The 27,444-nt window shown below is 35.8% G+C and overlaps 1 protein-coding gene across 3 annotated transcripts in view; it reads left to right on the top strand.

Moving 5' to 3' along the window:
- The window catches only part of LOC115242395 (receptor-type guanylate cyclase gcy-5-like), a 35,133-nt gene extending 8,063 nt beyond the window's left edge, over window positions 1–27,070 (top strand). Inside the window, exons 1-12 of one of the 3 annotated variants that reach the window (XM_029818654.1) lie at window positions 6,851–7,433; window positions 16,784–16,898; window positions 17,563–17,788; window positions 19,279–19,803; window positions 19,902–20,814; window positions 21,168–21,281; window positions 21,383–21,784; window positions 21,991–22,337; window positions 22,468–22,983; window positions 23,107–23,219; window positions 23,298–23,505; window positions 23,595–27,070. In XM_029818654.1, coding sequence (XP_029674514.1) covers window positions 16,799–16,898; window positions 17,563–17,788; window positions 19,279–19,803; window positions 19,902–20,814; window positions 21,168–21,281; window positions 21,383–21,784; window positions 21,991–22,337; window positions 22,468–22,983; window positions 23,107–23,219; window positions 23,298–23,505; window positions 23,595–24,159 — 4,029 coding nt within the window. In that variant the 5' untranslated portion in view covers window positions 6,851–7,433; window positions 16,784–16,798 and the 3' untranslated portion in view covers window positions 24,160–27,070. Of the gene's footprint in view, window positions 1–6,850; window positions 7,434–14,182; window positions 14,620–16,783; window positions 16,899–17,562; window positions 17,789–19,278; window positions 19,804–19,901; window positions 20,815–21,167; window positions 21,282–21,382; window positions 21,785–21,990; window positions 22,338–22,467; window positions 22,984–23,106; window positions 23,220–23,297; window positions 23,506–23,594 lie in introns of those variants that run through there. The other 2 variants (XM_029818655.1, XM_029818653.1) reach the window with 2 other exon arrangements.
- Window positions 27,071–27,444: the final 374 nt, after the last annotated feature.

The following is a 27,444-nucleotide window of genomic DNA, read 5'->3' as shown; positions in this document are numbered from 1 at the left end:
AATCTTAAAATATAAAAATATAAAAATTAAATTTCTTTATCTCTATCTGTTCCTTTTTAATATCAATGAACAAAATATAGATTTTCTTTTGACGCCACATGTTTGTAAGTTAGACTTCTAGGACTTCGAAGAGAACCGTATAAGAAGTCGTCGTCATGCACGAGAGTAACGGTTCAACAGTGTGACTATTGTTTGGAACAATCCGTTCGCATCAGTCATGCAAAGCGATGAACCGTGGTTATAACGCCTTTATGAGCGAACGCAGCTTCAAAGCTGTCATATTTATGACTATGCGTTTCACTCTTAAGTAGGCAATTCTTAGAACTCAGAGAATATATTGAAGTATAAGTACTCCGCGAGTTGTGAACGTCAAAAATAAACATTGTCGAACAGTTTGTAATTTAACACTGTAATAAAATCCGCATATCTCAAAGCCGCAAATACAAAATTTCGCCTTGTAATCGTAAATAAGCATAGAGGAAGAGACGCCCATAATTATGTTGTTATTCGGTTGTTTCACTATCTATATCTCATTTGCACCGGTAGACGGAAGTTTTTTTTTATCTTAATTATTTTTTTTTCAGTCGCAGTTTATTCAGCTGTGAATAATGAAAAACGACAAAAACGAACAAAAATATTATTTTACACTGTTTATATCTCAGAAAGATCCATACAGGTGTATGCGTTTATCAGTCTTTTACGCCGCTTTCCGAAAATACCAAAAACTGATTACTTGGCAGATTAAAAACGGCAGTATGCATCACGTTCGTGTGACGCAATGATCAGCTGACCGTCATATCGCATGGAGGCGATGAAAGTGCAAGCTGCATCGTCGATGGTGCAACGTCAGTCAATGTGACTAGTTCTGCATCTCTGTTACGGCATCGAACTCCGTATATAGCGTCACGTTACTCCATTTTTATACCGTTGATAGCCACGTGCTGGTCAACGACAGACTTCGTCGCGTGTAAGGGACGTCACTCTCTTCGGTCGATCTCTCTTGGTTGGTTCAGCGCGTAAATACAAGCTCGTGCTACTCTCGCGTGTGTCACACTCGCTTAATCATTCTTGCTGTTGGCAAAGATTTCTTAAAAAGTACAGTGGTGCTTTGATAGATAGGACCTGAATCTTCAACTATGTAGAAAATATTCAAAATTCTTGATTGGTTATGTAGTTGTCAGTTTTTAAAAAATCGCAAAAATATTACGTTAGCAATATTTAAGAAAAAAAAGCAATTATCAAGTGCGACGTTTGATATAAAGCAATGAAAAAATTTCAAGACATTGTTGGTGAGATCTCTCCTAAGCACCACTGTGAGACAGACCATTGTTGGATTCATCGTTCTCTTTCTTCTCCTCCAATTCATCTCCCCCTCCCCTTCTCTCTCTCGACGAAGATTAACTCGTGTATGCAAGAATTTTTTTTCGGATTATGACCGCGCATTGCATTGGCCTCGACGTTGCTGGCACACGTATGGCGCGCTATCATATCGGCTGCCAAGCGCAGCATACACTCGATACGAACGTCTTTTCTATTTAGCGATTTTCTATTTAGCATTATGCATTGAGTCCACTTATACCGAATTTATTTGCGACTATTGTTATAACTGTGGTATTTAATCAATCGTCAGTTGCGACGTTGAGAATCGAAAATATCTAACAACGTTGTCTTCTGATTTGGACGCCCACTTGATTCGCACAGAATCGCGCACGTAAATGGCGGAGACGCGCGATCACGAGAAATAAATTCATAAATAAAAATATATCTCTCATAGAGAAGTTATGTCTTTTTTGTAAATAAATACTGAGCTCGTCTTGATCCTACCGGTGTAAAAACACAAACATATTTTATATTCCAAAATATTGTGATTTAAAAATTAAATATATATTTCGCGATAATTTATCTGTGTATTATGATTCTATCTATGATTTTATCTACGATACTGTACTGCACTGATCAAGATTAATGGTCAGTTTTATAAATATTGACTAATTGTTTAAATTATTTTTTATCTTCTTTATAATTTTAGTATTAGAAGAAAGAAAAATCAGATATATAAAATCAAGATTAGATAACCTTCACTTATAAGATAAAATTAAAGTTTATTCTTTCATAAATGACAAATCTCTAATCCCATTTATACTTTCCAGGATCACGAGAGATTTCTCGGAGGAATATAATATGTCCTATTATATTTTTCCTTTTTTTATATGAACTGGTTCGCTAGAACTTTGAGAAAAGTACATTTTGTTGTCTGCATTCGCGACCGTAAGCCTTTTCAAACGAGTAATTTTGTCGTAGAAGGGTTAACCGATCGTCGAGAAAATCGGCCGCCGAATAGTCTCTCGTGGTCCCTCACGTTCCGGGTGAACTACGCTCATGCCTCGTCGATGAGCGGCTATGCAAGCGTTCTACAAGCGGACGCTATTGCACGCGCGGATAAGTATGCAAGTAAGCAGGTCGATGCACTCCACCCACACCTGGCCCGCGCAAAATAGCCGGTCTGTCCTTGACACAACGTGAACTGTCTCGGAGCGGAATCCGCCCGTGGAAATCGCTCGGCAAACGAGATTATCCGACTATATTCATTCACTTACGCAAAGTTTTTGCCATCGTCGTTCGTCTACAAACAATTATTACTCCATTTCATTATCACGTATGTACTAATATGGTATTATTCTGCGATTAGATATCGGCCAGATATGTGCAATGTAAAATGAGATAGACTAGTCTCATTCTTATCTTCTCATAATTTTACAGTCGACTATTTGTCACAAATGATTTTCGTTTACCGATAATAATATTGCTTTTTCGTTCTTTTTATCTATTCCTGACGCTTGGCAGTTCGCTATTGATCTGCCGTCTCATTGCAATCGTGCCAAATAGCGCAACGATACGTCGATCTTTGAAGTATACAGTGCACCGAAGATTGGTTTAATCCTACGACAATCTCCATTGTTAGAGAATTAAAACAACAGATTATTATCGGATTGATGTAACGAGAACATTGTTTCAAAAAAATAGTAAGTTTTCTTACCAAGACTTTTCATTCAGATGATAATGTCAACGATGATATAAAAGATATAATAAAGACTAAAAAATGGACATGTATAAAATATATGTTTTAATTCAGTTAACGCAATAAAGTATCCTAGTGAAAAAAACCTTTGAATATATTATCCCAGAACAAATATTTTATACAAAGAAATCCATATAGTCATGCAGTACATTTTATATATTCTGTTGAGACACGTGTGAGAGATAAAAATATTTTTAAAATTTAAAAAAAGAGGTAGAAACGGCCGTGAAAAAATAAAATAAGCAAATAACATTCACGGAAACGGCATTTAGTATAATAAATTGGTAAGACAAGGAGGAGGAGGGAGAGGGGCGAAACGCGTTGGATCGACACTGCGTGTACATTCTCTACCCGTATGACAGACAGCTGCATCCCCGTTTTCTGGCATTCGCGTCGCATCAAACGGCACACGTGCCCTCACGCACAACCCACGCGCGTATGAGGCCGATGAGGGATTGCCATGCGGCGCGGGAATGGCCACACGGAACTTGTTTACGCGACAGAGCGACGTTGTGGCATTCCGCGACGTAAGTTGCAGTTATTCAGGGAGCCTTGACACGTGGCCGTCGCGTAGGAGCACCTCGTTGCGTATATACGGGCATGAGACATCCGCTGGGGTGAAAGAAGAGAGGGAGGATCTTGCGGATCACGGATCTGAATTAATTGTAGACTGCGAATGTGCACAGCACACGAGAAACGTATATATCAGCGTGACGAGTCTAGTCCGTAGCTTCATAATATGTTTGTCGTAATCAATTTCCGACATAGAGACGAAACGAAAAACAAATTGTCAACAAAATGATAATAAACGTTCAAAGAATAAGACATAAATATGTGCCTTTGATCTTAATTGAAAAATAAAATGATCGTGTTTATTTCTTCGATGTAATTTATTTATTTTTTATTCCAATATTCATAATGGAAAAAATTAAATAGGAAAGATGTTTTTTATTTGAATAGCGTCGTTTCGTATTTGCATCATCTCGCATGTTATATTTCTTCATCAGAAACTCTTTTCTTTCTTCATGGTGTTGCTTCCTTCTATGCGTGAGATTATCGATTGTAATAAAAAAAGAAATAAAAAATAAAAAAAAATTAACCAGCTGAATAGCATCGTGATATAAATTATAAATCGATAATTCCGTGTAAACATACGTCAAAGAATAATTCTCTCTCTCTCTCTCTCTCTCTCTCTCTCTCTCTTTCTCTCTTTCGAGGACTTTAATCTCCGAACAAAAATTTTTTCAGAGTTTGCGTCCTATGCTGCAGCTGTCTTGTATATCTTAATTTTATTTTTCTAACAAACTGGATATATTTGACATTTCTAACGATATTGATAAATTTGTTAGATCTTACAATATCTAATTTTTCCTCTTTTTATGATATATTTCTTCTATGTTTTTTGCTATATGTAGAAAGTTGAAGGGCGCGGTTTAATCCAAAGTATTGATACGAGTCAATCAATCATCGCTGCTTTTGTTTTGCGTAATGCAGGCGTTACATGCCGTTGCACAAGGTACGAAGACCTTGCATCATTTCAAGATCAACAAATCGTCGAGGTCACTGGAATTTGCTCGAAAGCGGCGCGAGCGCGTGATAGAGAACCGTGCGGTGCAACGGTATACGCTCCGTCACGCTTTATCTGCCGCGTGGGAGGTCTAGATCAATGTAGTTTGCGATGGAACGCGAAAAATGACGTCGTGGTAATCGCGGCCGATGGTTTATGGGCCGAGCAGAGCTATCAGCTAGAAATAATATGCGCGCGGCGTCGGTCGAAGAGTATCAAGAGAACGCGAAGTCAAGTGCGCGATGATAATCTTTTGTTCGTCCAAGGTACTTGACCGGACAAAGAAACTGTACATAAAATATGTACCTTGTGAAAGAAAAGAGAAGGAGCACTTATGGAAGCTTTCCCATCGCCAAGAGATCTGAAAATTCAATTTACATAGCTTGAATTTTTAAAAACGCGGTTCCTTTCCTCTCCCCTGATTGTCATAATTATTTCGTTGGCGTAGAAAGCGAATCTCAAAAATTCCTGCCTAATATAAAAGTTGTTGTTACATCTAAAGATTACATCTACATATAAAGATTTCACGTTCCAAGTATGCAAATTAATGTGCAATAGAATCTATTGGTATGTGGACGAAGTCATTCGAAAATATTTATTATCCTAATAAAGTATTTATTTTCCATACACATCGAAATTTAATGAATGTGGAATTATCCCTCACTTTTATTTATATTCATGTTACGCATGTTATAATCACGTATCATAAATTAAAATCTATATAAATCTATATGTTGTTTAAATCTGACGGAATCGCACGGTGTGTATGTTTCTCGTGCGCTTTGTACATGTATATTTCGGTCAACCGGCATATATACGCCTGGACAATTTCGAGTATAGGAGACCTGTGATTTCTCCGCCGCTCACGTACGGACAAGGTTAACCGGTCGATGAGCTCAGGAGTCAAGCTGGAAGCGATCGTCCGGTATTCACATAGCGAATTGCTGTCACGCACGAGGGCTTTCTATTCCTCCGTGGCAATGAAATCGCCATGTGTAGAAATCCGGTTTCCGTTCTTCCGACATTTACGTCCGAGACTTTTTCTCACGGATCTATTCGAAAAAATCGATAACTATCCTGAGCGCAATCATGCAAAGAAAAGAAGAAATGCACACTAGCTTGAGATGGAATAGAAAAGTTATTTCTCGGTAAGAAGAAGTAACCCGGGTACTAACTATACGGTTGTACTCAATCTTGGATAAGTATGCGTCTTGGAATGTGCGAGGATATAAATTAGCGGTTCTGTACACAGAAATTCCATGCTAACCATACTCGGATTGTCTACTTCACGTATTTGCCATATCCAAGTTGCAACGGCAATTTGTATTTTCCTTTTACATCCCAGAGTAGTCCCGCGAGAAGATTGCAATAGCTGTTGTTGTTAGTTTGTAATTAGCATTACGCGTTTCACTACCTAGGCAAACAATTCTCGGGAGCTGTCCGCATCGGATTTCCTCGTCGCGATCAAGACTTTCCTTCGCCGTTCGATCGCAGATATCTTTTAACGCATTTTTTCGCGAAGACGTCGAAGATGCGCTAATGAATTTACACATTCTTCGGAAAATGTTAGCCGTAACGGTATAGATCGGCGATAACGGTATCGGAATATTTCTTAACGCGTTATTATCCATTAACACCGTTTATGTTACTCATACTCGCAAACATGCCCGCGAGTAGTGCTCTGTTAACATGCATGCATATTCTGCTGCGAGTAAATGAATCTTAATTAGCCAGCAATGAATTTATATTTATCATCGACGAAGGCATTTCCGCGACGATAAATCGCGATGGCGATTTTTCCGAGAAAATCAATCACTGCGCGTAAACACGCGAGAAGCGATCGAGCTAATCGAGTGATTAATTTGCGTCTACAATGTTCATACATACTCATCACACAACCGAGCCTCTTCGCGTAAAAGTTTCCATTGGTGCTACATCGTAGCACCTGATGTAATCAAAATTCCGATAAAAATCAAAGTCCAATTAAAATGTTCAATAATCTTATAGTTTATGAGATCCAGAAATCATATTTCATAGGAGATTACTCAATTTTTTTTATCATATTTATAGATAAAATAAGAGAAAATATTAAATCTTTTAATATATCAGCAACATTAAAAGAGAGTGTCTCATTATTTTATTAATAAAACTTTGAAAAAGGGGCTATTGAAATGGTTGCGTAATACGCGTAAGGATGAATGTGTTATTTGCATGCTCAAGCAAAAGTGCGCTGTTAATGCATTGATAATAAAAGTAAAAAATGCGCATAGAATAAGAAATGAGAATAAATAAATATCATTAACGTTACATGCGGCAATGTGAAATAGCCGGTAGCATACGTACGAAAATTATATTTATTGTAATGTCGTAGATCGTATCGCACGGTCGTGACAAACAAGTGTCATCGTGACGTCATAAGGCTAACAAGTGCGTACGGTTTGCCAACGCTCTTCTTTTATCTATACCGATTGTTGGCGCGCACGATTATTCGCGTGAGGCACAACGTCACAGCTTGATGCATTTTAACGATTCGTCGATCTGCCATCCCGCGTTAGTCGTCGATCAATATCGGTTCGAATAATTCTCGACATCGCACGCGAGAAACCACACTCGCTGCTCGTCATATCGCATCGGTATTTCATTTTTTCCTTCAAACGCGTATTATAAAGTATGTTTGCGTGTGTCGTAACTTATCTAGGAAAGTGATGGATTACAATCGTTCGATCGATTGACGGATTTATTTTTTTCCATTCAATAATATATTGTGTCCGATTCTTCAAGAATAATGTACGTATTTTCTTTTTTCCAGCAAAAATAATTTTTTATTTCTCATCAAAATAATTATAGTGTAGATAACTATAATAAAATAATTAAAGATTATTATAATTATTATTATAATTATTATTATAATAAACTTTTAACATAATTAAGAATTCGTAGTAAAGTTGAATGGTAGAATGAAGTAGGAGTATAAAGAAATAATGCGAAACTAAAAACTATAATGTCCTACGCACAGATTTGTGGAAATAGTTTCGTTATATTCTTTGCACTTCGTTATCCTAAATAAAATTTAAAATCTTGTAATGAAATCTTTTAAAATATTCGTGGCAAATTTTTCTTTTTCGTATAAAAAAAATTTATCGTGATCTGTGTGCAATTTTACGAATTGTTTACTTGTTTCTGTTGTTGTGGCTGAAAGCCAGCGATCTCGTGTTTTCTAATACGATTCTTAGACGCAATTTTACATCGCTTCCATTACGTAATTTTAATACCTGTAACTATACTACCGATATAGATGGGAATACTGTTGTTTATGATAGATTTAAAGGCGTAATAATTGTTGATTTCTTTAATGTCCAAAAATTAATAAAATTTATTTATTATATACTATGTGTATCGGCACAATAAAACAGTGATAGTCGAAATTTAACAAAGGATATATAGTTTATGATCAATTAATCAAGGATATTAATAGCAGATAGTTAAAGTGTAAAATTAAACTTGTTAAAAAATTTCATATAATTATTAATTATAAAGTATCTCATTTGAATTAGGAGCGGAATGCGAACTCTAGATTGCTATTGCCATTTATTATGACATTTGTTACATGCTATCGAGATCTCTGGCCTCGCCAGCGTAAATTTCGTCAGCGCGTATCGGCGCGATATCGTGTTTATCGCCGTCGTTGAAAACGCACACGTTTCCGTCGTCGCGGAAAAAACATTCGATAAGAAGTCAAACTGCGCCGATTTGCGATTTTCATACGCACTTTTCCTCCTCTCTTCGGCGCCGCAAAGTCGCTTCTTGCAATCCGCGCGCGATTCCGTTTGTGCGCGTTTGATTGCGCTCGCGTTTGCCACGTTCGATAGTGTTTTTCCATGCACGCAATAACGCACGAACGCGTGGAGACACTTTAATTCGCGCGTGAGCGTGTTTGCTGTCCAAAAATAGATGGTACAGCTGTCGTTTGATGTTTTGTAGCCCGTAACTTTTATTGCCCCGTCGACGACGACTGGGAGAGACAACGATATTTCATTATACAGTAGGATAAAATCTTTTCTCAGCAATTAGTTGAAAGTAGAGAAAAAAAGAAAAAGACAGCAAAAAGAGTCACGCAAAATAATTGCATGATGTAGATAAAGTATAAGCTAAATTTAAAAGATTGATTTACATATAAAAATATAATGAAAGGAAGAGAAAACAAAAGTTTCAAAATGGAAAAGTTTAAGATGATTATATACATAGGACTTATATATTTTAAACGTTAAAAAAATAATATTTACGTATGCGTCAGATTAGATTATCTTGTCATTTTGAAAATTGAGATTTTTAAATATAATTGAGGTTTACAAAAATTAATTAAATGAAAATATTCAGCAGAGAAATCTCTGCTCACGACAGATTTATCACGATTCCGCCAAATCGCTCTTGACGTTTTTCATCATTTCGCAGTGTGACTGGCTACTTCTTAGCTTTGACAACGCATTTTTCTTGCAACCGTGTCAATGATAATCACATCACTCGCTTATATTATTCCCCAATTTTTGTATATATCTTTTCTCGGAAGCCTAATACCTGTTTTACAAGGAGCCGATTCGCGATACTGACATTTTTTGCTGCTCTGACGACATTGATTGACTAAATCTCGATAGACTTGCATTGCTGTCATGGCATCACCAATTGCATCACTTGGCCATATTATTTCACAACGTTTCTTCCGTGTCGTGGAGGTCTTCTTTCCTCCTACTACTTGTTTAAGATAGATACGCAATCATTCTATCTAGAATCGCTCTCTCTCTCTCTCTCTTTCTCTCTCTCTCTCTCTCTCTCTCTCTCTCTCGCCATGATTTCAAACAACGAAAACATTACTTGGAAATTTATAGTTTACTTATTCGTTATCTTGCGTGCAAGTTAAAGTTCTCTTCGTTATATCGTATTTTAGAAAATTTATTTTATTTTATCAGGATGTGTTATGATACTTTTATTTGTTTGCTTTTGCAAATAATTATAACAAATATTGCCTTATTGTATAAATAAATTTCGAGCGAGAATAATAACAGGAAAATTGACAGTAAGAACAAATACAGACTATAAATATCAATCGAGTCGAAGGAAGTCAAATAACCGAATGCATCATCGAAACTGCTTGGAACTTATCGATGTTTGTAAAGAAAATATTTGATATACGATCCTATGTTTTTGTGAAGCCACATTGAATTTAATTATACGAAACGTCAAATTCAAAAACGTGATGGCAACTAAATTATTATTCAATATATCGCGAGAAAGTTACTTGGAAATATCATTTGCATTAAATCCGAAATAAATACATTTATAGGAAGGCACGATACGATCACGATATTTCGTGATCATATTGTGAACGCAATTATGCAAAATATTTTAATTAATGGGAAATTTTTTGCATGTGAGAAAAAGATAGAATGCTAAATGACGAAGTTGCGCCGACTCGAATGACTTTAATCCGTGCATACAAGTCTCGACGCACAAACACGATATTGCACGCGTCCTCGTAGCTTGACTTTTATGTGCACGCGAAGTCGCGTGTACAGTCGCGTGTTCACATCACCCCTTCGTGCACGATGTTGTTAAAATATTCGTCCATCTATCAGCACCCGGCATCTAAAATAGTAGATTTTGAATCCGCCCATGCAAAACGTTCATTTTGCCACCTGAGGCAGGTTTCGACCCCGCGTCCTGAGAGCGCTTATCTCAACCAGCAATCAGAACGGAATTAACGTTACAATGTTATCATACGACACAACTAGATTGTGATGCACATGCCCAAGATCAGAGGTTATAGCTAAACTTGCTTTAGATATTCAGATAATATTTTTACATTTTGTTGTGTGTGAGAAATACTTCATCTTTTTTTTTATATTTAAAATTTTTTTTAAATGAGGCGTAATCTCGATATATATTTATAATTTAAGTTTGAAACCATAATATAATGTATTAATGTGTTTGATATGTTAATAATACGACGTATATTATATCTGATTCTTGTTCTAAAACAATAAAAAAAGACGAATAAAACAATTGTTTGTTATTTTAATAAAACTATTATTTTTCTTATTCTGTATTTTGTATTATTCTGCAATCAACGCATCTCCTTTAATTTCGAGTATTTTATGTAAACCAAGGATGAGCCGAAATGAGATGCTTGTTAAATTTATTTCGAAGACAGTTTTAAGAGAAGAGAGAGTCCAACGGGCGGCAGACCGTGGTGTGTGTGAAGCTAGCATATCATTTCGTGGAAGATCATAAATAATTAAGAGTTCTGGCTTTATTTTCAATAGTTCTAGAGTTCTTGATAGTTTAAACAAATAGTTCTGGCGATTAAACCAAAGAAAATGCCTTAGGACAAACTGATATGCCAACTTCACGCAGCATATCACTTTGTCCTACGACGTTTTCCTTATCAATAATTGTTCAAATTTAAAAGATCTATAGTTCTATATGAGTTCTAAGAAGAGTTCTGCCTTCTAAAAGTAAAAAATATCCATTAAAATGAAATAAAACAATTTTTTACCCGTAAAACTCGTATTTTCGAGACTAGAGGTGATATGCTGGCCGAATTTCGAGAGTTCTGATTATTATAAAATAGTTCTCGTGTAGTTCTGGGCATGTACATTGCTTTTCCAAAGAGTTCTGATGAAGGAAACAATTAGAAAATTTTTTAAACAATTATTTTACCCGAAAAACTCGTATTTTCGAGTATAGAGGTGATATGCTGGCCGTATTTCGAGAGTACTAATTATTATAAAATAGTTATCGTGTTTTTATCATGAGAACTCTTTAGAAAATGCATTAATACGTTCAGAACTATATTAGAAGTGTTTTAGAATAAGCAAAACTCTTGAAAATCGATCGACGTCTCACCTTTACACTCGAAAATATGCGTTTTTCGGGTAAAATAATTGTTTAAAAAATGTTCTAATTATTTCTTTCATCAGAACTCTTTGGAAAAGCAATGTACATGCCCAGAACTACACGAGAACTATTTTATAATAATCAGAACTCTCGAAATACGGCCAGCATATCACCTCTATACTCGAAAATACGAGTTTCTCGGGTAAAATAATTGTTTAAAAAATGTTCTAATTATTTCCTTCATCAGAACTCTTTGGAAAAGCAATGTACATGCCCAGAACTACACGAGAACTATTTTATAATAATCAGAACTCTCGAAATACGGCCAGCATATCACCTCTATACTCGAAAATACGAGTTTTTCGGGTAAAATAATTGTTTAAAAATTTTTTTAATTGTTTTTATCATGGGAACTCTTTAGAAAATGCATTAATACGTTCAGAACTACACGAGAACTATTTTATAATAATCAGAACTCTCGAAATACGGCCAGCATATCACCTCTATACTCGAAAATACGAGTTTTTCGGGTAAAATAATTGTTTAAAAATTTTTTTAATTGTTTTTATCATGGGAACTCTTTAGAAAATGCATTAATACGTTCAGAACTACACGAGAACTATTTTATAATAATCAGAACTCTCGAAATACGGCCAGCATATCACCTCTATACTCGAAAATACGAGTTTTTCGGGTAAAATAATTGTTTAAAAATTTTTTTAATTGTTTTTATCATGGGAACTCTTTAGAAAATGCATTAATTCTAGTCTCGAAAATACGAGTTTTACGGATAAAAAATTGTTTTATTTCATTTTAATGGATATTTTTTACTTTTAGAAGGCAGAACTCTTCTTAGAACTCATATAGAACTATAGATCTTTTAAATTTGAACAATTATTGATAAGGAAAACGTCGTAGGACAAAGTGATATGCTGCGTGAAGTTGGCATATCAGTTTGTCCTGAGGCATTTTCTTTGGTTTAATCGCCAGAACTATTTGTTTAAACTATCAAGAACTCTAGAACTATTGAAAATAAAGCCAGAACTCTTAATTATTTATGATCTTCCACGAAATGATATGCTAGCTTCACACACACCAGACCTGCCGTGTCTTTTGTTATGATAATGTGATCGAAACAAAACTCAGAGGTATAATATAATCGACATTGAATGTGGCGGAAGAACTATGAAACCCGTCGCAATAGAACGGATTTATTGCGACAATTGCGTTAAGACCTTGGAATTAAAACAACTAATATGACTCAGTTCGCATTAACGAAAGAATCTATAGAAGAAGATGTCACATATATTGAGATGTAGGACAATCAGTTTTACAAATTTCACATTTACATAATTGGAAAATTGATCCTAACTGTACGGCTCACCTTCTAATTCGCGTATTTGTTCGTTCGTATGTTATATCCAAAACATAAAAATATAAGATATATCGTTCTGATAGAATAAACATATAAATTATTTTCATATGGTATCTCATATAGAGAGTTACACGTCGACGCGATCAAATATCAACTACATTAAAAATTATAAGACTTTAGTAAGTCAAATAGAAAAAAATTTATACATATATATGCATAAAAGTATAAAACTATTTTTCGCTGAGATTTTTGCGTTTCTCATTCATAACAATACCAATATTATGTTAAGATTTTTTGTGTAAAAGATTCTGAATGGCAGTGACGAAACTTGAAGCGCAGCATCCGTACAAAGTTCAGCCGATGTGTGTCTGATAATGTCTTATTCATGAGTGATAACGGGGGGCGTAGGTCAGACTCGCACTTCGACGCCTCTGCATTGCATCTAAATTGCGAACGTTTCGTCATTCCCCCGGTCGTTTTGTCTTCTCGTCTTTGCATCACTTCGTCGTTTACCTGGAGATGCCGGGGTACGATATCTTGCGCCGCTTTCTGTATAATTCTCAGCCAATGCGACGCGTAAACGGGATTAAAATATCGTAAGCATCCGTTCGCGAAGATCGAATCGTTTGCGCGGCGTAAAATTTGCTCAATCCCGAGAAACAAAAGTATTCCATCTGATTATGTATAGATATTATTACGTTTTATGAATTTATAGATACATTGTGTGCAACAAAGAAAAATAGAAGCCACAAAATATGACATGCGAAAACGAGAAAAATTATTTTCGCTTTTCGTCTTACTAAATGACTGCGCCGATTTAGCGATAAAATTAATGAACGCCTCGCTGTCAATTCCTATGAAGCTGCTTGGGACAGATGATATCTTTCGTCGCATTGCGATGACATTTGTACGCACTACTCGTCGACAAAACTGATAAATCGGCAAAACTGATAAATGAAAGGCGACGAATGCGAATACTGCGTTATCTTTTTTACACGAAATTTGCACCCCTGGACGTGTTGATAACTCATGAACTGATCTTTATTGTGCAGAATTGCGGAATACATTTATAGCTGCTTCTCTCTTTAAAAAACAGTATTATATCTTTTTTTCAATTATATGTTGAAAAATAGAATTATATTATGCAATATTTTATGACGCCGACGATATGTTAACTTTGTTTATGCATTCGGTTGAATTATGATTATTATTCGTATTTGTATCATATATATCGATATCAGTTTATTAGAGACAAACTTTTTATTATTTCTCTAATTTATATTTTTCGCTAATACTATATGAAATAATACGCTTAATGTTTAAACAAGCGTATAAAATGTAGTGCTTCTTATTCACGTGCAGAAGTTCTGATCTACATTTTGCGTCGTCTATCGATTTCGCAATAAAGAAGCATGTCGCCACGCTCAAATGGCGTGATAAAATTTGTCGTGCTCTGACGCAATGGCTGCTTTATACCCTCCAAAGATACGACCGAGTTTCAGACGTCGCGGCGACATCCGGGCGCCGACGAGTCTGGACTTTTCGAGCATATGCGGCCCCTGTTCCCTTTCCTCTCGACGTCCCCATTTCGCCTTTTAGACATAATCCCCAGATTGATATAAATTGCACATGCAATGAACCCGTAACTTTAGTACATTTGTCAATGTTGCATCAAGCAATGCGCGATTGATAAGAATTAACCCTCAAGTAATGCGTAGTTATAGTCATAATATCATTTACTCCGAATGTAGTATGTCAAGAATATGTTGAGTAAAATGTAAATGTGTTTTCTTTTTGGTGACTTAATTTGATAAAGTAAAAGTTGACTGTCTATTATTTGAAATCAAGTTTAAATCAAAGATTACACGAGATTATTAGTCTATAATACGACAAATGTGTGTGTGTGTCGGGTCGCGCGACTACTTATATAATTATTTTCTAATTTGTATTATATTTTTTTAATGAAAATACAGGATACAGTCAATGATAAGATGAAGAAACGTTTAGATATAAATTAATTCGATATTGTCTAATTCCGGGATTAAATCGTGTGACTATTTTTTGGATGAATTTAAATTTATTCACGTCCGTCCGTTACTTTTATAGACGATTTTATACGAAGCGAGTCACGCTTCACATTTATATTTATCGAACTCTTTTAATCCCTTCACGGGTCGAATGCGTTTAAATCGCGAGTCATCGTGCGTATCGGCGCCATGGACAACTACCGAATAGATTCTGACGGCATTTTTTCTCGTCATTTAGTTAACGCTCGTAGAAACCGGAAGTTCCTGTGACTCGCTTTTCACACCGTACAGTGTACTATCGTGACCATAGAAAGACGCCTCCTTGATCGCCACGAGAAGATAAGATCAGCCGGTACCCCGCTGGTTGAGTCCGTTACCTTCGTAACCCTTTGCGATCCTATCACCCTACGCCACCTCGTCTTGATAACGGAGCGATATCGCTCGTCGTGCAAATAGATGTGCGTAATAAGTGCGAAATACTGTATTGCGTGAATAATGATTGGTTATGCTCGCAGCGTAATTAGATTAAAGTTAGAGTGAGGAAAACTGTCTGAATCGTATCGAGCATCAAAAAAAAAACCAACAAATCGCAATAATTATATCACATTTTAAGTGCTGCGGATATATGTTTGTCGATCGTACGCGAGAGAGTTTATCGAACGTCTTTCAACTGGGACGTACGTTCGAAAATAGATTGCGCGTCTACGATGCTCTCAAGAGTTGAAAATGTCGGCCAATGAATGTGGCATGGAACACGAATGAGGGGGATGCGGAAATCTTCGTTCACGCTACTTTTTCCCCGAGAAATGACGAACGAGATTGGAAACCATTTAGACGTTCTCCAATCAGAATAAAGTTCGATCGACGCGAACGTGCCACCTTGATGGTGCAAAGTAACTTCCTTTTTTTCAGGCTTTAAGGGCATGCTTGTAACGAGGTAACTCGTGTTTTCAAAGAAATTTAGTACAAAGAAAAAAAAAAAAAAAAAAAAAAATATATATATATAGAAAGATTGTGCTGATAGATGAGACTGAATCACGAATATATACGTACTTCCGCTTATTTAATCTAAGGTTTGATCTTGACTCAAATTATAGGTCCGTTGCAAATTCACAAGGGCTATATAAGAGGAAAAAAGGAGTTTCTTTTTTCCTCGACCCAAACGTTTCGTGAAATATACTGCATTTTGTGGCTTGAAGTGCTCGTCACGGTTATCTGAGTGTCACGTGCATTGGATCAGTATGTGGTCGTGTGACACTCTCGAGGCATAGTGTCACGCGTGAATGTTATTTATATATGTCGATTGATTCAGCAAAACATGATATTATTTTGCGATATGATATCCGTAATAATGAAAAACTTTATTTATCTGGTCACGCATATTTGCTGCTCTTGCAACAATGTTTGCCATAGATTTCTGACATATATGAAATAAACACGTTTCAAGGGAAGCGACAAGAAATTGTTGATAATGAAGGAATATAATCTTGGCCACTGCGATAAATTATTTGTTAATGTGTTTTGCTTGTTTTTTAAGATAAAATTCCTCAAAGATAATCATGAACTTATGATCCTGTTTTAAAATTACATCGCGAGATTGTACATGTATAAATATTTAAAAAAACGAAAATAGGATTCAAGACTCTTGATTAATGTATTATTATTTTCCATTTTTTCCTCCATGGATCGTTTAACTATTCGTTTAACATTCAACTCGGAATAATGCGATCACCTCTAGACAAACCGTTTTATTACTTTATGGATCGATCTCGCAAGTCGTGACTAAATTAATCCATTTCTAACCAACAGTCTCAATAGCTCACCAATCACCTTGTCTGTTGCAGGATGAGAAGGTCACGATGCTGAGACCCGGATCCTTAGTAGGCCTGCTGGTCCTCGTGGCCGTGCTGAAGATTGCAAACTCGGACCCGCAAACTCGCTGTCTAACAACGTTGGAAGGTAAATCGCCGTTCATTATCGTCAGCCCGATCGTTGTGGCTCAATTACGGCGCATTTGTCAGCTCCGAAAATGCTGATATCATTGATTTGCCATCGGAAAAGCGATGTCATGTGGAATAATCGCTAATTGGCGCGATGGTGAGGCGTGGTCTGGACATTAATTGAATCGCGTCCACGACTCATTTGTAGACGATCACTCATCGTTGTTAATGAATAATTAGATACATCACAAGCTTCACGGCGCGAACGTAATGACGAACTGAATTCGCATTCCGTGCAAGTTAATGTAATCGCGCCGCGTATAGCTTACCCGCTTATTATCGAGCATTTGGATATAGTCATCGTGTAGATTGGCAATGGCCGGAAACGTTCTTCCACCGGCTACATGTTTTTCTCAGATGTTTACATTGTTCGGATCGAGCGATAGAACGGCCTTGCATTTTTATTTGCGGCGATTCTCAACTTGTGTTTTTCAATTGTCAAATAACAATTTTTTATCATTATTTATTATACACGTTCGGATTACAAAGCCCTTTTTGCAGAGTTTCTAATTGTTACCGATTACTTTAATTCTAAAATATTTTAATTTAAAACTTTTAGTCATAATATAAATTTACAAAAAGAAAAAAAAAGTTTTCAAGGGAAATTTCTTTACGATTTGCAGAAGTTAATCCAAAGAGGGTGATTAATCATGAAGGCGATTTCTTGAACATTCAGTTCGAAGTATCGAGAAGAGTCACGCATAGACTGACGTCAGAAGTCATGAAAATTTTTTTAACCGAAGTATTGGGTTACAAAGGTATCGGCATTATCACTAAGGACGACAAATTCAACGCATCCGAGGTCTTTGAGAGGCTATCCGACAAGCCGATGTACAACGAACACAAAATGTAAGATGAACACACGATAATTAATATTCTTTCATTTGCGATTCCGATTCTGGTCTTCTTGATTTATTAAATTTTTTATTTCATCTATTCTTTTTCCTTTTTGTATTATAAACATAATTATAATAGCTTTTTTTCATCATTTGCTTTTCAACGAATTCGTAAATAGCATTAAATAATAGTATTCAATTGTAATAAGTAATAAGAACTTCTAACATGTTAGCATAAAGTGGATAGAATTTATAGTTTTGATATGTATATTCAATTCATACTATAGTAGATATTTTCGACATTAGATTAACAATTGAGAACATCTACTATCATGTTGATTGCAAATATGCTTTGCATCTTCGCTGAGCAATCATATTTCGTCTCAAGCAGCGCTTCCTCCGGCAAATAATCAGGACATATTTTCCAATACTTATATTAAGTTTCTTGCACTGTTTCTCAATTATTTAATAATATTTATTTCTGTGCAACTTTAAATTACAGAACAATATATGTTGCGATATATCAGATATTTTAATTGTTTATTAATAGACTTCGGATTATATGCGAATTGCATATTTGTTATTTCTTGCATATTTTATGAGAGCATTATAATGTAGACAAATTATAATGTTTACAACTAATTAATGTTAATTAATTTTTGCATATTTGGCATATTTACTCGATCTTTGCATATTTTCAAAAAGTTTGCATATTTACATAAATTTTGCATATTTTATTGCATATAATTGAATACATATTTAATTTCTGCTTAAAATATTTATTATTTAAAAATTATTTAAAAGGTCCGAAATTCAACAATTTGGATTTATTAAAAGCATTTATAGTTTCGTGGCAAAAATAATTGAGAAATTAGAAAAAAGGGCATGAACCTGTTAGAATTAATTATAAAGTTCGAAACTTTACGTAAAAATATTAAAGGTAAAATTGGTGCAGCAATTTTTAAAAAATTAAACGACATTTTGAACAAAAATATAGGTTATAAGCTATTAACCAAAGTCAACAAAATTTTGAGGCAAAATAATTGCTAATGATGACAACAACATTAATTTTTTCATTCTTGAATTAATTAGTAAACTTAAAATGCCCCAATAACATCTGTAGATGTATGTATGTTGCGATATATGAGATATTTTGATTGTTTATTAATAATGTGACATATATATGTTATAATATAACATATATATAGTTAATTATTAATATGTGGCAGCCACAAGACAGCAGAATGGAAAAGTCTCAAGTTTTCAAATTTAACGTCTTCTTTTTGTTGCAATAAATAATAAACAATTTATATAAATTACTAGTGATGACGTATTTTTGATATTCTTCCATTATGTATATATATATATATGTTGTCAGAGCATTAAATCGAACTCGGATTTGAATCTATAGCTAAATAAACTCGCATCTTCGCGATTTTTAAACACAGCAGAGGAATATACACGCATTTAGATCGGACGATGAACATTTTTTTTCGATAACAGAGTTCCAGATACGATGGTGAACATGGAAGTGTGGATTCCGCCGCAGCAGGACACGTCGCCGCTGCTAAGTAAATACAACGTGAAGGAATGTGGCTCGATAGCGCCACCGGGACACTTCGGCTGGTTCGTTCCGGAGGCGTTAGTCAAACCCGATGACAGCTGGCTAGTTTTCTCCAGATTAGAGACCGCCAACAGGTTCGCCGTCGACGAGGCATATCTGCCGATCATCAAGAATTCCACGATAAATCCGAATACCACGGATTACTACTGCCGCGAAGCTTTTTGCCAGCATGGGATGTACGTCCCGGAACAATGTCAAAGTCAAGGACAGCAGAGGACGCCGCAATGCGCGCTGCTGCTAGCCGAATACCCGGATGTCACGCTCTTCGTGAAGGAGCATATTGATAAGTTGAAGCTCTACGTCAAGGTGGCGTGGGTGGGTCCGAATCTCAGATACTTGACCAAGAACTTGACTAGGGAGTACATGCAATTCGCGCGAAATTCGTCGGCTTCTGTCGAAAATAGGTACGGCTGATTTCGTAGAATATGTAATTTTGTCGAAACAATCGATATTATGAATTAAAAACGAGATATTTTGCGACTTTCATACAAATTTCTTTCAGATCGCTAGTGATTTTGCACTATTTTCCCAGCACTGTGATACCGAATGAGAGAGAATTTATAACGATATATTTTCCACGTTGCCAAGCGACAAAGGGTTCGATCGGCTGTGCCTACGAGTCGAACAGACTAACGAAGCTAGTGTGGGATAGACTGGATTTGATCGCGAAAATCGCTTTCCAGGCAATCAGTCGCGCGAAGTTTACCCAAGAAATGTACGAGAATTTGATCTTACGACGTGTGCGGGCAGCGAGTGACGTCTTGGACGAACAGATTGCTTGTGAGTGGTTGAAAGAGAATCTGAATTATACCCTGACGGAATGGAAGCCCAACAACGACTACAAGAACACCTTATTTGTTGGTGGAATATTTCCCATGACTGGCAACTCATACATGGCCAAGTCGATTGTGATCGCCGCTAAGATGGCGAAAGAAGTTATCAATGTTAACAACACTCTGCTGAGAGATTACAATCTGACTCTGCTAGCCAACGATGGCCAATGTAAGTCGGACATGGTAATGAAGTCCTTTATCGACTACATCGTACATAATCATTATCAGAAGCTAGTCGGCGTATTGGGGCCGGCTTGCTCGGAAACCGTGGAGCCATTGGTCGGAGTGTCGAAGCACTACAAAACGGTGATTATCAGCTACAGCGCCGAGGGATCCAGTTTCGACGATCGCAGCAAATATCCGTACTTCTTCAGGACTATCGGCGAGAACAAGCAATACAAATACGTCTACCTGCAGCTCTTGCAGAAGCTGGGCTGGCATCGGGTGGCGTCCTTGACGGAAGATGGACAAAAGTACACCGAGTATATATCGTACATGCAGGATATGCTCAGAGATAACGGCATCGCATTCGTGGCAAATGTCAAATTTCCAAGAGAACGAGAAGCCGACGTGATGACGAATGTATGTTTAATTTATGAGAAATTTTATGCAATGCGATAATAATCCACTCTTAAAAAAGGCAAATTAAATCAATACTCGCAAGTATTGTTGTCTCTTTTCCGCGATTTGTTATTTCGATGCTGTATTATGCATATCATGTAATCTTTGAACGAAATATCTTCAGAGAAGTTCTAGTATAATATAAAGATTCATAGAAAAAAAGCTGATTTAAATAAACTTTCAATTTATGTTTAAAAATAACACGATACTTGTACAATTAGAAATTGTGAAATTAATTTTAATACTTTTAATAACTTTTTGCGGAGATAGATCTCTATAAACTGTGATAGATAATTTTAAATATTAATTTTCAGTATCTACAAGATTTGAAAGAAAGGCGAGCAAGAATTATTATCGCAGATGTGTACGGTAAGGTAGCTCGTCAAGTTATGTGCGAAGCATATAAATTGGAGATGACAGCTGTTCAGGTAATAATTATACATCACTTCGCTCATTATTTATGAATAAATTGTAAAAACAAAAATAAAAAAATTCAGAAAATCAACGATTTAATTTTTGTTTGTCAAAGGGCTATGTCTGGTTTCTTCCGCTTTGGCTTCAGCAACAATGGTATGATACCAATTATTACAATGGAATGGGCGAAAAAGTACCTTGCACCACGAGCGACATGATGAAGGCTATAAACGGACATCTCGGTCTGTCACACGCGTACTTTGCTCGCGACGACAGCATAATGCAGGAGGGAATCACGGTGCGTGAATGGCGCGAGCGTTATGAGAACATGTGCCGAACGCAGAATCCTCCGCTACAGCCCTCTAATTATGCCGGCTATGCTTATGATGCTATGTGGACTTATGCTTACGCCATGGATCGACTTGTTCATGAGAATGAGAGCTATGTCTTCGATCTTCACAGTGATCACACGGTCAATCGTCTCACGACCATTATCGGAGAGACTGATTTTAACGGGGTTGGTTCAACAATCGATTAATTTATTGCATGACGTAAAATTAAATATAAGATGATCTATATATATCATAACTTTCCAACAAATTTTCATCAAGAAATAATTCAGTTAAGATTTATCGAAGAATCTGTTATTAAAATATCTTGCGACGATAGTGAATTACTGTATAAACGATGCTTTACGATAACTAAATATTTCCATTTTTTTAGGTATCCGGAAGAATACAGTTCCTAGGTAGACCATCGAGATACTCGGTTGTTAATATCGTACAGTTTATCGATAATGAGACGCGTATTGTTGGTAATTTTTACCCGAATGCCTCGGAAGTCAAACACGAAATAATCGGCGGTACATTGGATTTAAATACATCGGCTTTCGTTTGGTTGTCGGAGACGATACCCGACGATGGTTCGGAGCCTCCGCCGAGATGCGTTTTGGCGGGATTGGCAGAGCTGTTGGATGTCTCTTGCGAAGTAGCGATAGTGGTCGCTAATATTATCGGCTTCAGCCTCCTCGGAGCGCTTCTAATCGTTGGCTTTGTCATGGTTAAGCGAAAGTACGTTAATTGTAAATTATTCTATATTTATTATATCGTAATAGACAATATATAAAATAAAATAAATGTTCTTCAAGTTATTATATTTTTGCATTTTCGTTTAATCATAGTGTTCTGCTATTTTTTATAGATACGACGAAAAAGTGCGGCAACACGAAAAGTATATGAAGTCCTTGGGTATCGATCTGTCACAGACGGACACTTCTAGTTTGGATGTATGGGAAATTCCTCGAGATAGAGTAGTAATCAATCGAAAACTTGGAGAGGGAGCCTTCGGTACCGTTTACGGTGGTGAAGCTTTTTTTCCTGATAAGGGTTGGCTAGCTGTCGCCGTGAAGACTTTAAAAGTCGGCAGTTCGACCGACGAGAAGCTTGATTTTTTGAGCGAGGTCGAGGTCATGAAGAGATTCGAGCACAAGAACATAATCAGATTATTAGGTGTGTGCATAAAGTGCGAACCCGTGTTAACCGTGATGGAATTTATGCTTTACGGCGACTTGAAGACCTATTTGTTGGCCAGAAGACATTTGGTCAATGATCGGAGTTATGAAGATTCCGACGAGATCTCGAATAAAAAATTAACCGCCATGGCGTTGGATGTTGCTAGAGCGCTCAGTTATTTAGCGCAATTGAAATATGTTCACAGGTAAATGGCAAATTTTCAAAATTATTAATTGCAATGCTAATATTATATGTCATAATTATTTTTTTTTTTTGCTTTCTTTACTTATAATTACTTATGTAATTATTATTACATTTTTTTTTCCAGAGATGTCGCTTCTCGCAATTGTCTGGTGAACGCCCAGCGAGTAGTAAAACTCGGAGACTTCGGTATGACGAGACCAATGTATGAGAACGATTATTACAAATTTAATCGGAAGGGTAATAGTATGACATTTTCGTTTTTACAGCATTATAATTTCATAAAAGAACATATTGGCAAATTTTTATTTTGCCCAGGCATGCTACCAGTAAGATGGATGTCGCCAGAATCACTGGCATTAGGTATCTTCACGCCAGCATCCGATGTCTGGTCTTACGGAGTAATGCTCTACGAGATTGTTACATTCGGCAGTTTCCCTTTTCAAGGGATGAGCAACAATGAAGTACTCTCGCATGTGAAGGCTGGCAATTGTCTCACCGTGCCGAAGAAGGTGAAAATGCAGCTGTAAGTGATTATAACGACGTAGTTCGACGATTGTAGCATCTTGTTTAATAGCGATCCTTCTGCTATATTCTATATTTCTATATTTATAGCGAGAGTTTAATGTATTCCTGTTGGAATGTGGACCACACAAAGAGACCATCGGCGCCGGAGATTGTTGATTTTCTGGCGACGAATCCTCGCATCATCTCGCCGTGCCTGGATGTACCTCTGTCGAGTGTGCAGCTGGAGCACACCGCGCAACTTGACATACAACTATCGGAGAACAACCGAAAGTTCTCCATTTCGTGGCCATCGCAGCGTTCAGTTCCGCAAATTCAAGAATCGAAATTCCCGAATTCGCCAACGCCGCTTCTACTGGACTTGAACGGCCATGATGACGATCAGAATTTGGATTCTCTACTAATTGGCATATCCTGCGAACAAGACAGTTCCAGCCCTTTGCTGGACTCTACGAGAGCCTCGATTTTGAAGCAAATGTGGCTCCAAGAGAATTCCAATGACAACCAGGCTCACAGGTACGTCAATCTTCAGCCAGATATGCTAAAATTAGCTTGCGAGTCCGGCAGGAATGGTAGCGCTGGGAACATACAGATGGAGGAAAGAACGTCGATGCTGTCCGAGAAGAAAAGCACCGATAACGTATCAATGCTCTGACATAAGTAGATGATTTTGTGAAGAAATTGGAAACTAGTCAGATGCCTCGAAGTATACGGTGTTCTATTAAAGAGAAGTAACTGTACAAGCTCAACATCAGAATACAGGATACACGATGAACGTCCTGGAATAAAGCAAGAGAATTGACACAAATGATTTCAAGGCATTTGCCTTATTAGCGAATGTAATCGCTTAGCCATACCAAAGGGTTTTTTAAACAAGATCAGAGAAAATCGGCTCTGCGACCGATATGGCATTTTAATTAATTAAATATTCTCTGAATTTTTTCAACATAGAGAAACTATGTTGAGCTAAATGGTTATAATAGCAATGAAAACGTTGACTCTCATAAAAGAATTCCTAGTGCGTTTGGAGATATATGATATCTTGAAATATGCGTACTCGTATAGCGAAACTCTGTCTCGAATAAATTAAAACTCATTGGAGATGATAAGACCTAATTAAAATACCAATCGTCGAAATTCAATTATTTTAATAATAAGATTTTTCCAATATGTGTGTGTCTTTTTGCGTTTTTAAATAGCACATCTAAATTATAGCGCATATGTGTATATTCAGACATATATATAAATATACATATATACATGCATACATACAGACATACATATATTTTTAATGTTTTTAGCAACTCAAAATAAAAACAAAAAATGAGCACCGCTAATAAAAAAGTAATTCTACACGAATATCGGAAGAAAAATGGAAGAGTACCTACGGAAACGAAAGGTCTCTACGGAAATAATATAAAATATATACAAAAAAATCGAGACAGCTAGCTATGGACGGCGAAACTAATTTACCGAATCCAGTTTTGAGACTGACTTCCATTGCGAAATTTAATCGCATTATCTGACCGGTCGTAGACATAGATGACCGACATTATTTATCATCGCAGGCAAATAGCTAAAAGGTACAAAAGAGAAGAATGGCTTCTCGTAGATGTGTTTTTCGCGAAACCGGAAAGACGATCGACATCAATGCATCCTTCATCCAGCAATTCTATCGCCTTCTGCTCAATGCATCTTTAAGACTGATTCTCGAGATGCAAGGGACGCATCGTATCGTTCTTTATCCTTTGTTTTCTTTTATTTCTTGTCGAGTAATAGTTTGTTCGAGAAGAAGCTAGCGCATTTGATTAAATAAGATTCGGTATTTTGCGAGTGATAACGTTCGCGTAACCATGACATTTTTTTCTCGCTCGTTACAGTTAAAAGATCAGTGAACAATTCTTTCCTGCTTCTTAGTATCCCTTCGCGAATGCGACTACACGTTTGTCGATCACATGTTACCACCGCGTTCTCGCCAACACATCACAGGTTAATTAATATTATAAGATTAATCACCGATTGACTGCGAATTCGAACGACAGATGCAATTATTTATTAATATATAACGAGTGGATTTCTTACAAAAGATTTTTATACGGAATATGTTTCTCATTAAGGGTCCACTTAATAGCATTCTTGTATAAAATAGTGTCGCCAGATGACAGATAGAACATCATATTTTGTATAAATAAATTCACATAATATATTTAACCCTTTCCGGCATCAATTGACAGTTCCTTGAGAATTGCTTCTTATGTTCCTGCATTCTCGAATGAATGATAAAACGTCGAAATGTACATAAAATATATGAGCCTCTTATTTTTAAAGAGATGATTACAAAAAATTTTTTGAAGACTTTCGAAGATTTTTTTAGACTCACATATCGCTTTTGAAATAAGTGACTTGTATATAAAAATGAGCGTGCTATTCGTTAAGTGGTAAATGTAAACAATCATGCAACCAGTTACTATACTTGAGTATAATTTAAAGAATTGTTATAGGATTATAAAAAATATACTGGAAAGGGTTAATTTTCAGCATCCGCTGTTCATTATGACTGAATAGCTATACAATTAAGAGAGTTCACCGAAAATGTTCATGTAGAGCATCAAAGACTCCGATAGAAAAGTATTTTTAATTTTCGATTCCAATTCATAACTGTTTGCGCACATTGCGAGAAACATGTCTTCAATTATACTATACTTGTATGTAACGCGCAATATTATACTACGTTCTTTGTATCATGAAAGGCAGTATAGATGATATTCATTCAAGCATCACTATCCGACAATCTTTCTAAGACTTATTTTATTATAGTTATAATTTTTTAATACGTATATTTGCAAAAGCTCAAATAAAAATATAGACAAAAAATCTATGTAGAAATAAAAAAAAGATATATATATAAAGAATATATAAGATATTTATAAAATAATGCAGGATGAGTTAAAAAAATAAGAAAATAATATTTATTTTGTTATTTAAATTTTTTTATACTTATAAAAATATAGTGGCTTTTTTCAAATATAAATCGCTCGAATTCATAACAACATTTATGTACAACTATATACGTGTATATCATAAAAAATATAGAGAGATATTATACGCCAGTATCGCATACATATACATCACAATGATTAGAAAATTAGTTCTTATTTTATTGCGCGTAGAGATAAACTTTTTTTACTATTCGTCTGATCGAGGAATAATACCCACGAATGCATTACGATCGAATATATATTCCTTTGACAGATATAAACTATAGGTTCTTGTAAAAAAATTTTTACATATGTTTGTATGTATACATACCGCGGTATATTACTAAGCCCTTCCTAGTAGTTAACTTTATAAAAATAATGTCGGCAATTTTTTGTCAGATATATACGTCGATTACTCCTAGAGCACGTATATACAACCTTTGATTTTACTCGCTACCGATTATACCAGTGTTATTTATTGTTAAATTACATATATTGTAATTAGGCCCATGGCGAATGGTATTCGCAGCGTACGTTCCTTGAGCGCATGCTTATTGTGCCTTTTGGAATTAAATAATATTAAACATGTGTCTGTTTTTATTACTTGTACACAACCCCATATTTTATCTTTATATATATATAATTTTAATTTTAATTTCAGAATTGGAAATGTATGACATATATCGTGTCACACAAGATATATATATATATATATATATACTATATTTATTTAACATTATTTTTCTTTTATAAGTTTAAAATTATAAAAATATATATGCGCATTACGAGACAATTATGCCATTGTTGTGCATTTATTTCAGATTTGTTCCGTAATATAATTATTGTTCTATAATTGTTTATAAGGGATTACTGAAACATTTTATAATTTAGCTACGATTTTATAAATACAAGAAAAATATGTGGAAGAGAAATTAAAAACAAACGTTATAAAAAAATAACTA

Source organism: Formica exsecta, unplaced genomic scaffold (genome assembly GCF_003651465.1).
Source record: "Formica exsecta isolate Colony F162 unplaced genomic scaffold, ASM365146v1 scaffold591, whole genome shotgun sequence".
Taxonomy (NCBI): domain Eukaryota; kingdom Metazoa; phylum Arthropoda; class Insecta; order Hymenoptera; family Formicidae; genus Formica; species Formica exsecta.
Note: the sequence above shows the minus strand (reverse complement) of the source record. Positions and strands in the feature narration are given on the sequence as shown.